The sequence below is a fragment of the Bombina bombina genome, chromosome 4, assembly GCF_027579735.1.
Source record: "Bombina bombina isolate aBomBom1 chromosome 4, aBomBom1.pri, whole genome shotgun sequence".
Lineage (NCBI taxonomy): Eukaryota > Metazoa > Chordata > Amphibia > Anura > Bombinatoridae > Bombina > Bombina bombina.
The window spans coordinates 768,487,675-768,502,444 of NC_069502.1; the positions used below are offsets into that span (position 1 = coordinate 768,487,675).

At 40.6% G+C, this 14,770-nt stretch overlaps 1 protein-coding gene across 1 annotated transcript in view; it reads right to left on the reverse strand.

Annotated features, from left to right (window-relative positions):
• Positions 1-14,770, reverse strand: part of TARBP1 (TAR (HIV-1) RNA binding protein 1) — a 454,905-nt gene that overhangs the window by 336,099 nt on the left and 104,036 nt on the right. The window contains exon 14 of the mRNA XM_053711098.1: positions 5,830-5,991. Coding sequence (XP_053567073.1) covers positions 5,830-5,991 — 162 coding nt within the window. The remainder of the gene's footprint in view (positions 1-5,829; positions 5,992-14,770) is intronic.

Consider the following 14,770-nt stretch of genomic DNA (forward strand, 5'->3'; position numbering starts at 1 on the left):
ACCTTCCTGGATGGAAGGAAGGATAGTTCGAATGGTTTCCATCTTGAACGATGGGACCTTGAGAAATTTGTTTAAGATCTTGAGATCTAGGATTGGTCTGAACGTTCCCTCTTTTTTGGGAACTATGAACAGATTGGAGTAGAACCCCATCCCTTGTTCTCTCAATGGAACAGGATGAATCACTCCCATTTTTAACAGGTCTTCTACACAATGTAAGAACGCCTGTCTTTTTATGTGGTCTGAAGACAACTGAGACCTGTGGAACCTCCCCCTTGGGGGAAGTCCCTTGAATTCCAGAAGATAACCCTGGGAGACTATTTCTAGCGCCCAAGGATCCAGAACATCTCTTGCCCAAGCCTGAGCGAAGAGAGAGAGTCTGCCCCCCACCAGATCCGGTCCCGGATCGGGGGCCGATATTTCATGCTGTCTTGGTAGCAGTGGCAGGTTTCTTGGCCTGCTTTCCCTTGTTCCAGCCTTGCATTGGTCTCCAAGCTGGCTTGGCCTGAGAAGTATTACCCTCTTGCTTAGAGGACGTAGCACCTTGGGCTGGTCCGTTTTTACGAAAGGGACGAAAATTAGGTCTATTTTTTGCCTTGAAAGGCCGATCCTGAGGAAGGGCATGGCCCTTACCCCCAGTGATATCAGAGATAATCTCTTTCAAGTCAGGACCAAACAGCGTTTTCCCCTTGAAAGGAATGTTTAGTAGCTTGTTCTTGGAAGACGCATCAGCCGACCAAGATTTCAACCAAAGCGCTCTGCGCGCCACAATAGCAAACCCAGAATTCTTAGCCGCTAACTTAGCCAATTGCAAAGAGGCGTCTAGAGTGAAAGAATTAGCCAATTTGAGAGCATTGACTCTGTCCAAAGTCTCCTCATAAGGAGGAGAGTCACTATCGAGCACCTTAATCAGTTCATCAAACCAGAAATATGCGGCTGTAGTGACAGGGACAATGCATGAAATGGGTTGTAGAAGGTAACCCTGCTGAACAAACATCTTTTTAAGCAAACCTTCTAATTTTTTATCCATAGGATCTTTGAAAGCACAACTATCCTCTATGGGAATAGTGGTGCGTTTGTTTAAAGTAGAAACCGCTCCCTCGACCTTGGGGACTGACTGCCATAAGTCCTTTCTGGGGTCGACCATAGGAAACAATTTTTTAAATATGGGGGGAGGGACGAAAGGAATACCGGGCCTTTCCCATTCTTTATTAACAATGTCCGCCACCCGCTTGGGTATAGGAAAAGCTTCTGGGAGCCCCGGCACCTCTAGGAACTTGTCCATTTTACATAGTTTCTCTGGGATGACCAAATTTTCACAATCATCCAGAGTGGATAATACCTCCTTAAGCAAAATGCGGAGATGTTCCAATTTAAATTTAAAAGTAATCACATCAGATTCAGCCTGCTGAGAAATGTTCCCTAAATCAGTAATTTCTCCCTCAGACAAAACCTCCCTGGCCCCCTCAGATTGGGTTAGGGGCCCTTCAGAGATATTAATATCAGCGTCGTCATGCTCTTCAGTAACTAAAACAGAGCATCCACGCTTACGCTGACAAGGGTTCATTTTGGCTAAAATGTTTTTGACAGAATTATCCATTACAGCCGTTAATTGTTGCATAGTAAGGAGTATTGGCGCGCTAGATGTACTAGGGGCCTCCTGAGTGGGCAAGACTCGTGTAGACGAAGGAGGGAATGATGCAGTACCATGCTTACTCCCCTCACTTGAGGAATCATCTTGGGCATCATTGTCATTATCACATAAATCACATTTATTTAAATGAATAGGAATTCTGGCTTCCCCACATTCAGAACACAGTCTATCTGGTAGTTCAGACATGTTAAACAGGCATAAACTTGATAAGAAAGTACAAAAAACGTTTTGAAATAAAACCGTTACTGTCACTTTAAATTTTAAACTGAACACACTTTATTACTGCAATTGCGAAAAAACATGAAGGAATTGTTCAAAATTCACCAAACTTTCACCACAGTGTCTTAAAGCCTTGAAAATATTGCACACCAATTTTGGAAGCTTTAACCCTTAAAATAACGGAACCGGAGCCGTTTTAAGCTTTAACCCCTTTACAGTCCCTGGTATCTGCTTTGCTGAGACCCAACCAAACCCAAAGGGGAATACGATACCAAATGACGCCTTCAGAAGTCTTTTATAAGTATCAGAGCTCCTCTCACATGCGACTGCATGCCATGCCTCTCAAAAACAAGTGCGCAACACCGGCGCGAAAATGAGACTCTGCCTATGCTTTGGGAAAGCCCCTAAAGAATAAGGTGTCTAAAACAGTGCCTGCCGATATTATTATATCAAAATACCCAGAATAAATGATTCCTCAAGGCTAAATAAGTGTTAATATCAATCGATTTAGCCCAAAAAAGGTCTACAGTCTAAATAAGCCCTTGTGAAGCCCTTATTTACAATCGTAATAAACATGGCTTACCGGATCCCATAGGGAAAATGACAGCTTCCAGCATTACATCGTCTTGTTAGAATGTGTCATACCTCAAGCAGCAAAGGACTGCAAACTGTTCCCCCAACTGAAGTTAATTGCTCTCAACAGTCCTGTGTGGAACAGCCATGGATTTTAGTTACGGTTGCTAAAATCATTTTCCTCATACAAACAGAATTCTTCATCTCTTTTCTGTTTCTGAGTAAATAGTACGTACCAGCACTATTTGAAAATAACAAACTCTTGATTGAATAATGAAACACTACAGTTAAACACTAAAAAACTCTAAGCCATCTCCGTGGAGATGTTGCCTGTACAACGGCAAAGAGAATGACTGGGGTAGGCGGAGCCTAGGAGGGATCATGTGACCAGCTTTGCTGGGCTCTTTGCCATTTCCTGTTGGGGAAGAGAATATCCCACAAGTAAGGATGACGCCGTGGACCGGACACACCTATGTTGGAGAAAATGGCATTGTGTTATAAAATCTCAATGTAGTGCTGAATGGCTTACTACAATTTTAGGACAGTAGGAATACAGATTCAGATTCAAAACCAACTACAATAAACACATTTTAAATCTATTTTAGTGTTTTCATGTAACCCTGAAGTCACTTGACTTGTACAGTGTCTGGGTTTCCAAGAACTCTATCTTCAACTATATGGTTAACCGAATAATGTTAGCTTTGTCTGGCTTTGGAGCATGTGTTACATTCTTGATTAGTATTTGGCAAAATTGGCACCTACCCATATAGTCTTCTATCTACATGTAGCAATTTTATTATTATTATTATTATCGGTTATTTGTAGAGCGCCAACAGATTCCGCAGCACTATAAACAAAGGGGGAGTACAACAAAACAAATATAGGGATCAAATGGGTAGAGGGCCCTGTCAAGAGTTGCACTGTTATAGTCAGCTCTTAAGAAGGTGATCTACAAACAGCTGGACACTTAGGCTTACATGCTAAGGGGGTTCAGGGGATAGCGATGGAGGAGTGGAACTGGTATAAAGTAAGGTTAGCATAGGTTGTAAGCATCCCTGAATAGTAGAGTCTTTAGGGAGCGCTTGAAGCTTTCAAAACTAGGGGAGAGTCTTGTGGAGCGAGGCAGAGAGTTCCACAAGATGGGAGCCAGCCTGGAGAAGTCCTGTAAACGGGAGTGCGATGAGGTAACCAGAGAGGAGGAGAGTAAGAGGTCATGAGCAGAGCGAAGGGGACGGGAGGGAGAGTATCTGGATACAAGGTCTGAGAAATAGGGGGGGAGCAGTGCAGTTGAGGGCTTTGTATGTCACAGTGAGAATTTTGTGTTTGATCCTAGAGGCAAGAGGAAGCCAATGAAGGGATTGGCAGAGAGGTGCAGCAGATGAAGAGTGACGTGTAAGGAAGATGAGTCTGGCAGAGGCATTTATTATGGATTGTAAAGGAGCTAGGCGGCAGGTGGGGAGACCAGAGAGGACAGAGTTGCAGTAATCGAGGCGGGAAACAATGAGAGAGTGGATTAAAATCTTAGTTGTGTCTTGTGTAAGAAAGTGTTGAATTTTCGAGATGTTTTTAAGGTAGAAGCGGCAGGCTTTAGCCAAGGACTGAATGTGAGGAGTGAAAGAAAGATCTGAGTCAAATGTGACCCCGAGACATCGGGCAAGCGGGGTAGGGGTAATGATGGAGTTGTCGACAGTTATAGAGAGATTGGGGGTGGAGATTTTGGAAGAAGGGGGGGAAATGAGGAGCTCAGTTTTGGAGAGATTTAGCTTGAGGTAGTGAGAGGACATCCAGGAAGAGATGTGAGAAAGACAGTTAGTGACACGGGTTAGCAAGGAAGGAGATAGGTCTGGTGCAGAGAAGTAGATTTGGGTGTCGTCGGCATACAAATGATATTGGAAACCGTGGGACTTTATTAGGGAACCTAGTGATGACGTGTAGATTGAGAAGAGAAGGGGACCAAGGACAGAGTCTTGCGGTACTCCGACAGAAAGTGGTTACGGGGCAGAGGAAGCCCCAGAGAAGGCTATACTAAAGGTACGGTTTTAATTTTGTTTAGTTTTTAAATTGTCTCTTGAATACAAAAAATCCCTGAAAGCCAATAAAAGCACTGCTGCTTTGCAGTGCTGCTCCAAATGTTACTGTTCTCTTCAAATAGCACTTTTCTCTGGATGCACTGTGTTAAAGAAATCATACACAGTGCATCCAAAGCACAGTTTCTGAAGAGAAAAGTTGAATGTGAAGCAATGCTGCAACGTGAAAGTGCTAACAATTCCTGCATGAGAGCTGTTCTTTCTGCAGACATGCTGAATTTTCTGCATCTCAGATCACAGCATGTTCTGCCATGTGACGTGGTTTATAATCAGTTATTTTCGACACACACACATATATATATATTTATATATATATATGTATATATATATATATATATATATATATATATATATACATATATATATATATATATATATATATATATATATATATATATATATATATATACTTTCACCTATTAATATCAATTTTAAGATAGTGAAGTCCCAAAAGGATGGCTTGAATAATTTTATATATATATATTTAATAGTGCATTATTTTAGAAATAAAATTAATTCCCTGTCTTCAGATGAACCAAACAGTAATTCAAAATAAAACTACAATGAAAAATGTACCAAAACCTTTAATTCCCATAAAAGTTAATCATTTATCTATTATGGTGCTTGATTCTGTACTGTGGGAACGTGGTACAGTAGATAAAACAGACTGTATTGAAACTATTTTTAATAATAGGATGAACTGAAAACATCCTAAATTAATTAATCTCTCTTCTGAAATGAAAACAAAAATATATAAAAATGGTGAATCGTTGGTTTAACACAATGTAATTCCAGACAATCCATAATAATCTATGAAAAAAACTTGGCATTACTATATATGGAATACATTTTTAGATGAAACAGAGAAGAATGTTTCCACAGTGTGTAATAGGCTTGGTTCTATCCAATAAAAATACATAATTAAAATGGGAAACACATGAAAATGACTAATAAAGGTAAATGGAAAAGTGGAGACAGACACATACACATATATACCGATAATAACGGAATCTTATAGAGCACTGGTGTTCAAACCTGTCCTCATACCTCCCCAACAGGCCAGATTTTCTGGATTACCTTGTACGAGAGCAGGTAAAATAATCATGTTTACTAATCATCTGATTATTTTACCTGTGTTCTAGTTGAGATATCCTCAAAATCAGGCCCGAGGACAGGTTTGAAACCCAATGTTAAAGAGTGTGAAAAATACATGACAAAATAATATGTAATAAAAAATATATATTATTGATATACGAGAAATACATTAAAAAATTGTACAAACATAGAAAGCAGACATACTTGCTTGTTATTCCTGTCCAGAAGAGTCTGGATTGCAACCTTAATAATATTATATATGAATTTCCATATTAATGTAGGTTGTTTCCATCCAAACCTTAGGGTCAGTCTCACAAATTCTGACACTAGGGCAAGATACAAATCACATCGATCTACATCTGATATCTAAGATAAACAAAAAATAAATTAAAAAAATGAAAACAATTGAAAGGAATTAATATAAACTACTTTCATGGTCTTTTTTCACCTTAAAGGACCACAAAACATAGTAGGATAGCACAATCAATAAATGCATAATACAGAGACAATGCAAAAGCACTTATTTTGAATTTCAAATGAGTAGTAGATTGAATCATGTGACAACCATCAGCCAATCACAAAATGCATATATACGTATATCCTGTGAATCTTGCACATGCTCAGTAAGAGCTGGTGCCACAGAAAACAGAATTTATGTTTACCTGATAAATTTCTTTCTCCAACGGTGTGTCCGGTCCACGGCGTCATCCTTACTTGTGGGATATTCTCTTCCCCAACAGGAAATGGCAAAGAGCCCAGCAAAGCTGGTCACATGATCCCTCCTAGGCTCCGCCTACCCCAGTCATTCGACCGACGTTAAGGAGGAATAATAGCATAGGAGAAACCATATGGTACCGTGGTGACTGTAGTTAAAGAAAATAAATTAACAGACCTGATTAAAAAACCAGGGCGGGCCGTGGACCGGACACACCGTTGGAGAAAGAAATTTATCAGGTAAACATAAATTCTGTTTTCTCCAACATAGGTGTGTCCGGTCCACGGCGTCATCCTTACTTGTGGGAACCAATACCAAAGCTTTAGGACACGGATGAAGGGAGGGAGCAAATCAGGTCACCTAAATGGAAGGCACCACGGCTTGCAAAACCTTTCTCCCAAAAATAGCCTCAGAAGAAGCAAAAGTATCAAACTTGTAAAATTTGGTAAAAGTGTGCAGTGAAGACCAAGTCGCTGCCCTACATATCTGATCAACAGAAGCCTCGTTCTTGAAGGCCCATGTGGAAGCCACAGCCCTAGTGGAATGAGCCGTGATTCTTTCGGGAGGCTGCCGTCCGGCAGTCTCGTAAGCCAATCTGATGATGCTTTTAATCCAAAAAGAGAGAGAGGTAGAAGTTGCTTTTTGACCTCTCCTTTTACCTGAATAAACAACAAACAGGGAAGATGTTTGTCTAAAATCCTTTGTAGCATCTAAATAGAATTTTAGAGCGCGAACAACATCCAAATTGTGCAACAAGCGTTCCTTCTTTGAAACTGGTTTCGGACACAGAGAAGGTACGATAATCTCCTGGTTAATGTTTTTGTTAGAAACAACTTTTGGAAGAAAACCAGGTTTAGTACGTAAAACCACCTTATCTGCATGGAACACCAGATAAGGAGGAGAACACTGCAGAGCAGATAATTCTGAAACTCTTCTAGCAGAAGAAATTGCAACTAAAAACAAAACTTTCCAAGATAATAACTTAATATCAACGGAATGTAAGGGTTCAAACGGAACCCCCTGAAGAACTGAAAGAACTAAATTGAGACTCCAAGGAGGAGTCAAAGGTTTGTAAACAGGCTTGATTCTAACCAGAGCCTGAACAAAGGCTTGAACATCTGGCACAGCTGCCAGTTTTTTGTGAAGTAACACCGACAAGGCAGAAATCTGTCCCTTCAGGGAACTTGCCGATAATCCTTTTTCCAATCCTTCTTGAAGGAAGGATAGAATCCTAGGAATCTTAACCTTGTCCCAAGGGAATCCTTTAGATTCACACCAACAGATATATTTTTTCCAAATTTTATGGTAAATCTTTCTAGTTACAGGCTTTCTGGCCTGAACAAGAGTATCGATAACAGAATCTGAGAAACCTCGCTTCGATAAAATCAAGCGTTCAATCTCCAAGCAGTCAGCTGGAGTGAAACCAGATTCGGATGTTCGAACGGACCCTGAACAAGAAGGTCTCGTCTCAAAGGTAGCTTCCAAGGTGGAGCCGATGACATATTCACCAGATCTGCATACCAAGTCCTGCGTGGCCACGCAGGAGCTATCAAGATCACCGACGCCCTCTCCTGATTGATCCTGGCTACCAGCCTGGGGATGAGAGGAAACGGCGGGAACACATAAGCTAGTTTGAAGGTCCAAGGTGCTACTAGTGCATCCACTAGAGCCGCCTTGGGATCCCTGGATCTGGACCCGTAGCAAGGAACTTTGAAGTTCTGACGAGAGGCCATCAGATCCATGTCTGGAATGCCCCAAAGTTGAGTGACTTGGGCAAAGGTTTCCGGATGGAGTTCCCACTCCCCCGGATGCAATGTCTGACGACTCAGAAAATCCGCTTCCCAATTTTCCACTCCCGGGATGTGGATAGCAGACAGGTGGCAGGAGTGAGACTCCGCCCATAGAATGATCTTGGTCACTTCTTCCATCGCTAGGGAACTCCTTGTTCCCCCCTGATGGTTGATATACGCAACAGTCGTCATGTTGTCTGATTGAAACCGTATGAACTTGGTCCTCGCTAGCTGAGGCCAAGCCTTGAGAGCATTGAATATCGCTCTCAGTTCCAGAATATTTATCGGTAGAAGAGATTCTTCCCGAGACCAAAGACCCTGAGCTTTCAGGGATCCCCAGACCGCGCCCCAGCCCATCAGACTGGCGTCGGTCGTGACAATGACCCACTCTGGTCTGTGGAATGTCATCCCTCGTGACAGGTTGTCCAGGGACAGCCACCAACGGAGTGAGTCTCTGGTCCTCTGATTTACTTGTATCTTTGGAGACAAGTCTGTATAGTCCCCATTCCACTGACTGAGCATGCACAGTTGTAACGGTCTTAGATGAATGCGCGCAAAAGGAACTATGTCCATTGCCGCTACCATCAACCCGATCACTTCCATGCACTGAGCTACGGAAGGAAGAGGAACGGAATGAAGTATTCGACAAGAGTCCAGGAGCTTTGTCTTTCTGGCCTCTGTTAGAAAAATCCTCATTTCTGAGGAGTCTATAATTGTTCCCAAGAAGGGAACCCTTGTTGACGGGGATAGAGAACTCTTTTCCACGTTCACTTTCCAGCCGTGCGATCTGAGAAAGGCCAGGACGATGTCCGTGTGAGCCTTTGCTCGAGGGAGGGACGACGCTTGAATCAGAATGTCGTCCAGGTAAGGTACTACTGCAATGCCCCTTGGTCTTAGCACAGCTAGAAGGGACCCTAGTACCTTTGTGAAAATCCTTGGAGCAGTGGCTAATCCGAAAGGAAGCGCCACGAACTGGTAATGTTTGTCCAGGAATGCAAACCTTAGGAACCGATGATGTTCCTTGTGGATAGGAATATGTAGATACGCATCCTTTAAATCCACCGTGGTCATGAATTGACCTTCCTGGATGGAAGGAAGGATAGTTCGAATGGTTTCCATCTTAAAAGATGGGACCTTGAGAAATTTGTTTAAGATCTTGAGATCTAGGATTGGTCTGAATGTTCCCTCTTTTTTGGGAACTATGAACAGATTGGAGTAGAACCCCATCCCTTGTTCTCTCAATGGAACAGGATGAATCACTCCCATTTTTAACAGGTCTTCTACGCAAAGTAAGAACGCCTGTCTTTTTATGTGGTCTGAAGACAACTGAGACCTGTGGAACCTTCCCCTTGGGGGAAGTCCCTTGAATTCCAGAAGATAACCCTGGGAGACTATTTCTAGCGCCCAAGGATCCAGAACATCTCTTGCCCAAGCCTGAGCGAAGAGAGAGAGTCTGCCCCCCACCAGATCCGGTCCCGGATCGGGGGCCGATATAATTATATCAAAATACCCAGAATAAATGATTCCTCAAGGCTAAATAAGTGTTAATATCAATCGATTTAGCCCAAAAAATGTCTACAGTCTAAATAAGCCCTTGTGAAGCCCTTATTTACAATCGTAATAAACATGGCTTACCGGATCCCATAGGGAAAATGACAGCTTCCAGCATTACATCGTCTTGTTAGAATGTGTCATACCTCAAGCAGCAAAGACTGCAAACTGTTCCCCCAACTGAAGTTAATGCTCTCAACAGTCCTGTGTGGAACAGCCATGGATTTTAGTTACGGTTGCTAAAATCATTTTCCTCATACAAACAGAATTCTTCATCTCTTTTCTGTTTCTGAGTAAATAGTACGTACCAGCACTATTTGAAAATAACAAACTCTTGATTGAATAATGAAAAACTACAGTTAAACACTAAAAAACTCTAAGCCATCTCCGTGGAGATGTTGCCTGTACAACGGCAAAGAGAATGACTGGGGTAGGCGGAGCCTAGGAGGGATCATGTGACCAGCTTTGCTGGGCTCTTTGCCATTTCCTGTTGGGGAAGAGAATATCCCACAAGTAAGGATGACGCCGTGGACCGGACACACCTATGTTGGAGAAAGTGGGCATAAAAAAAGCTGTGCACATTAAGATAATAAAAAAGTGAATTGGAAAGATGTTTAAAATTGTGTGCTCTATCTGAATCATGATTTAATTGTGTCAAGTCATGTTTAATTTTGACTTGACTGCCTTTTTAAGGACTTCCTAAAATCGTAATAAACAAATATGATGTTTTCACCTAAAAGACATTAAAACTAAATATAAAATTGTCTATGTAATAAGTATATTAGGTGGAAGTGTTTAAACACAGACTTCTATGCAAATGCAATTAGGGTAACAACGGTTTAGCCATTAATGTCTATTGTAACATATAAAGGATTTCAATAAAAAAAAAAAAAATACAATCTTTCTGATATTGGCTCCCAATAAATCTGTTTCTGTTTCGGCTGATATGGAAAGCATGTTTTTCAATTGATCACAATCCAAAATGGATTCAGTCAAGTTCTCAATAGATAAGCTCCAGAAAATGTGTTTTTGGTTGCTAGGTACTTGTGTTATCGGATTCGAAACTGGGAAGGAATCCCACCATAACTGACATATACAATGGCCTATCACATCTCTTATGGTAACAGTACAGTACAGTTCTTTTGAATTAATACATTTGTTCAGTGTGTGTAAGGAAAATAATAATTTACATGTGTGAGATTAACCATTTGTAATCTGAATCCATCCTGGTCACTGCTAAACAATATGAATCCCATTTGTACATAGGCATGATGGGTATACTGGTCATGTTTACTAAATGATTATATCAACACTTTCATATATTTAAATGGTTTTTGTTTTTATTTCCAATTGTTGATTTTAAAATAACTGTTTTCCGGTTTGGCAAGATATACATCTGAAATCAAGAACAACCCTATGAATGTCTATAAGAATAAAGTAGTCTTCCGAAACATATTTTAACAGTTTGTGCACTGTAAAACATGAAATCGTTCCATTGTAATATTGTAGCAGCAAAAATAAAGCAAATGGGAGATCATTCCTTTGTGACAGTGATTTCAAAAAGGAGCTGGGCATTAGTGACCAGGTTTTTAAAGGGAATAGTGCCTTTGTAATCGCGTTTTCAAACAGGATTGTGCCTTTGTGACTGGGATCAATAATACAGGTAGCCCTTAGTTTACGCCGGGGTTAGGTTCCAGAAGGAATGGTTGTAAATCGAAACTGTTGTAAATTGAAACCCAGTTTATAATGTAAGTCAATGGGAAATGAGGGCCCCTCTCAAAATTGACATAAGTAACACCCAATACATTATTTTTAAAGCTTTGAAATGAAGACTTTAAATGCTAAACAGCATTATAAACCTAATTAAATAATAACACAACAGACTATCATCAAACTAAGTTTAATGAACAAAAACATTTTTTTACTTGCATTTTTCAGCAAACAGTTCTCTGCATTGTTAGCATGTTAGATAATATTGGGTCTGCACCTATTCTATGCATTTCAATCTGGACTGATTAAGCAGTTAGGCCCCCTTACCTGAAGCAGCTGGACAGGAAGATAATAGGGAAGTGGCTGCTAGATCTTGCTGCTTTGAAAGCTGCTCGATAGCTAATGTCTGTTCTGTGTACACAGATTAACTTCAGACCTGCTAAGCTTGCATAACTTTGCTGCAACAAAAGCGGACAGCTCCACCTACTGGCTATTTTAATTAGTGCACTGCTTTTCAATGCTTTTCAATAGCAGTCACATAACTAAAAAAAACATAATTTATGTAAGAACTTACCTGATAAATTCATTTATTTTTTATATTGGCAAGAGTCCATGAGCTAGTGACGTATGGGATTTACAATCCTACCAGGAGGGGCAAAGTTTCCCAAACCTCAAAATGCCTATAAATACACCCCTCACCACACCCAAAATTCAGTTTAACGAATAGCCAAGAAGTGCGGTGATAAAGAAAGGAGTAAAAAGCATCAACAAAGGAATTTGGAAATAATTGTGCTTGAAACAAAAAAATCATAACCACAATAAAAATGGGGGTGGGTCTCATGGACGCTTGCCAATATGAAAGAAATTAATTTATCAGGTAAATTATGTTTTCTTTCATGTAATTGGCAAGAGTCCATGAGCTAGTGACGTATGGGATAGCAATACCAAAGATGTGGAACTCCACACAAGAGTCACTAAAGAGGGAGGGATAAAAATAAAAACAGCCATTTTCCGCAGAAAACATTAATCCACAACCCAAAATATAAGTTAATTCTCATAAATGTGAGGAAAAAAACTTAAATCAAAAGCAGAAAAATCAAACTGAAACAGCTGCCTGAAGAACTTTTCTACCAAAAACTACTTCCGAAGAAGCAAATACATAAAAATGGTAGAATTTAGTAAATGTATGCAAAGAAGACCAAGTAGCAGCTTTGCAAATCTGATCAACTGAAGCTTCATTCTTAAAAGCCCAGGAAGTGGAAACTGATCTAGTAGAATGAGCTGTAATTCTCTGAGACGGGGCTTGGCCCGACTCCAAATAGGCTTGATTAATCAAAAGTTTTAACCACGAGGCCAAGGAAATGACAGAAGCCTTCTGACCTTTCCTGGAACCAGAAAAGATAACAAATAGACTAGAAGTCTTCGTGAAATCTTTAGTAGTTTCAACATAATATTTCAGAGCTCTCACCACATCCAAAGAATGTAAAGATCTCTCCAAAGATTTCTTAGGATTATGACACAAGGAAGGAACAACAATTTCTCTATTAATGTTGTTAGAATTCACAACCTTAGGTAAGAATTTAAATGAAGTCTGCAAAACTGCCTTATCCTGATGAAAAATCAGAAAAGGAGATTCACAACAGAGAGCGGATAATTCAGAAACTCTTCTAGCAGAAGAGATGGCCAAAAGAAACAACACTTTCTAAGAAAGTAGTTTAATGTCCAAAGAATGCATAGGCTCAAACGGAGGAGCCTGTAAAGCCTTCAAAACCAAATTAAGACTCCAAGGAGGAGAGATTGATTTAATGACAGGCTTGACACAAACCAAAGTCTGCACAAAACAATGAATATCAGGAAGTTTAGCAGTCTTTCTGTGAAATAAAACAGAAAGAGCAGAGATTTGTCCTTTCAAGGAACTTGCAGACAAACCTTTATCCAAACCATCCTGAAGAAAATGTAAAAATTCTAGGAATTCTAAAAGAATGCCAAGAGAATTTATTAGAAGAACACCATGAAATGTAAGTCTTCCAAACTCAATAATAAATCTTTCTAGAAACAAATTTACAAGCCTGAAACATAGTATTAATCACCGAGTCAAAGAACCCTCGATGACTAAGCACTAAGCGTTCAATTTCCATACCTTCAAATTTAATGATTTGAGATCCTGATAGAAAAACGCACCTTGAAATAAAAGGTCTGGCCTTAATGGGAGTGGCCAAGGTTGGCAACTGGACATCCGAACAAGATCCGCATACCAATACCTGTTAGACCATGCTGGAGCCACCAGCAGCACAAACGATTGCTCCATGATGATTTTGGAAATCACTCTTGGAAGAAGAACTAGAGGCGGGAAAATATAAGCAGGTTGATAACACCAAGGAAGTGTCAACGCATCCACTGCTTCCGCCTGAGGATCCCTGGACCTGGACAGGTACCTGGGAAGATTTTTGTTTAAATGAGATGCCATGAGATCTATTTCTGGAAGCCCCCACAACTGAATAACTTGAGAAAACATATCTGGGTGGAGAGACAATTCTCCTGGATGTAAAGTCTGACGACTGAGGTAATCTGCTTCCCAATTGTCTATATCTGGGATATGAACCGCAGAAATTAGACAGGAGCTGGATTCCACCCAAACAAGTATCCGAGATACTTCTTTCATAGCTTGAGGACTGTGAGTCCCACCCTGATGATTGACATATCTCACAGTTGTGATATTGTCTGTCTGAAAACAAATGAATGGTTCTCTCTTCAACAGAGGCCAAAACTGAAGAGCCCTGAGAATCGCACGGAGTTCCAAAATATTGATTGGTAATCTCGCCTGTTGAGATTTCCAAACCCCTTGTACTGTCAGAGATCCCCAAACAGCTCCCCAACCTGAAAGACTCGCATCTGTTGTGATCACAGTCCAGGTTGGACGAACGAAAGAGGCCCCTAGAATTATACGATGGTGATCTAACCACCAAGTCAGAGAAAGTCGAACATTGGGATTTAAGGATATTAATTGTGATATCCTCGTATAATCCCTGCACCTTTGGTTCAGCATACATAGCTGGAGAAGTCTCATATGAAAACGAGCAAAGGGGATCGCGTCCAAGGTTGCAGTCATGAGACCTAAAACTTCCATGCACATAGCTACTGAAGGGAATGACAGACTGAAGGTTCCGACAGGCTGCAACCAATTTCAAATGTCTCGTCTGTTAGAGACAAAGTCATGGACACTGAATCTATCTGGAAACCTAAAAAGGTTACCTTTGTCTGAGGAATCAAATAACTTTTTGGTAAATTGATCCTCCAACCATGTCTTCGAAGAAACAACACTAGTTGATTTGTGTGAGATTCTGCAGAACGTAAAGACTGAGCGAATACCAAGATATCG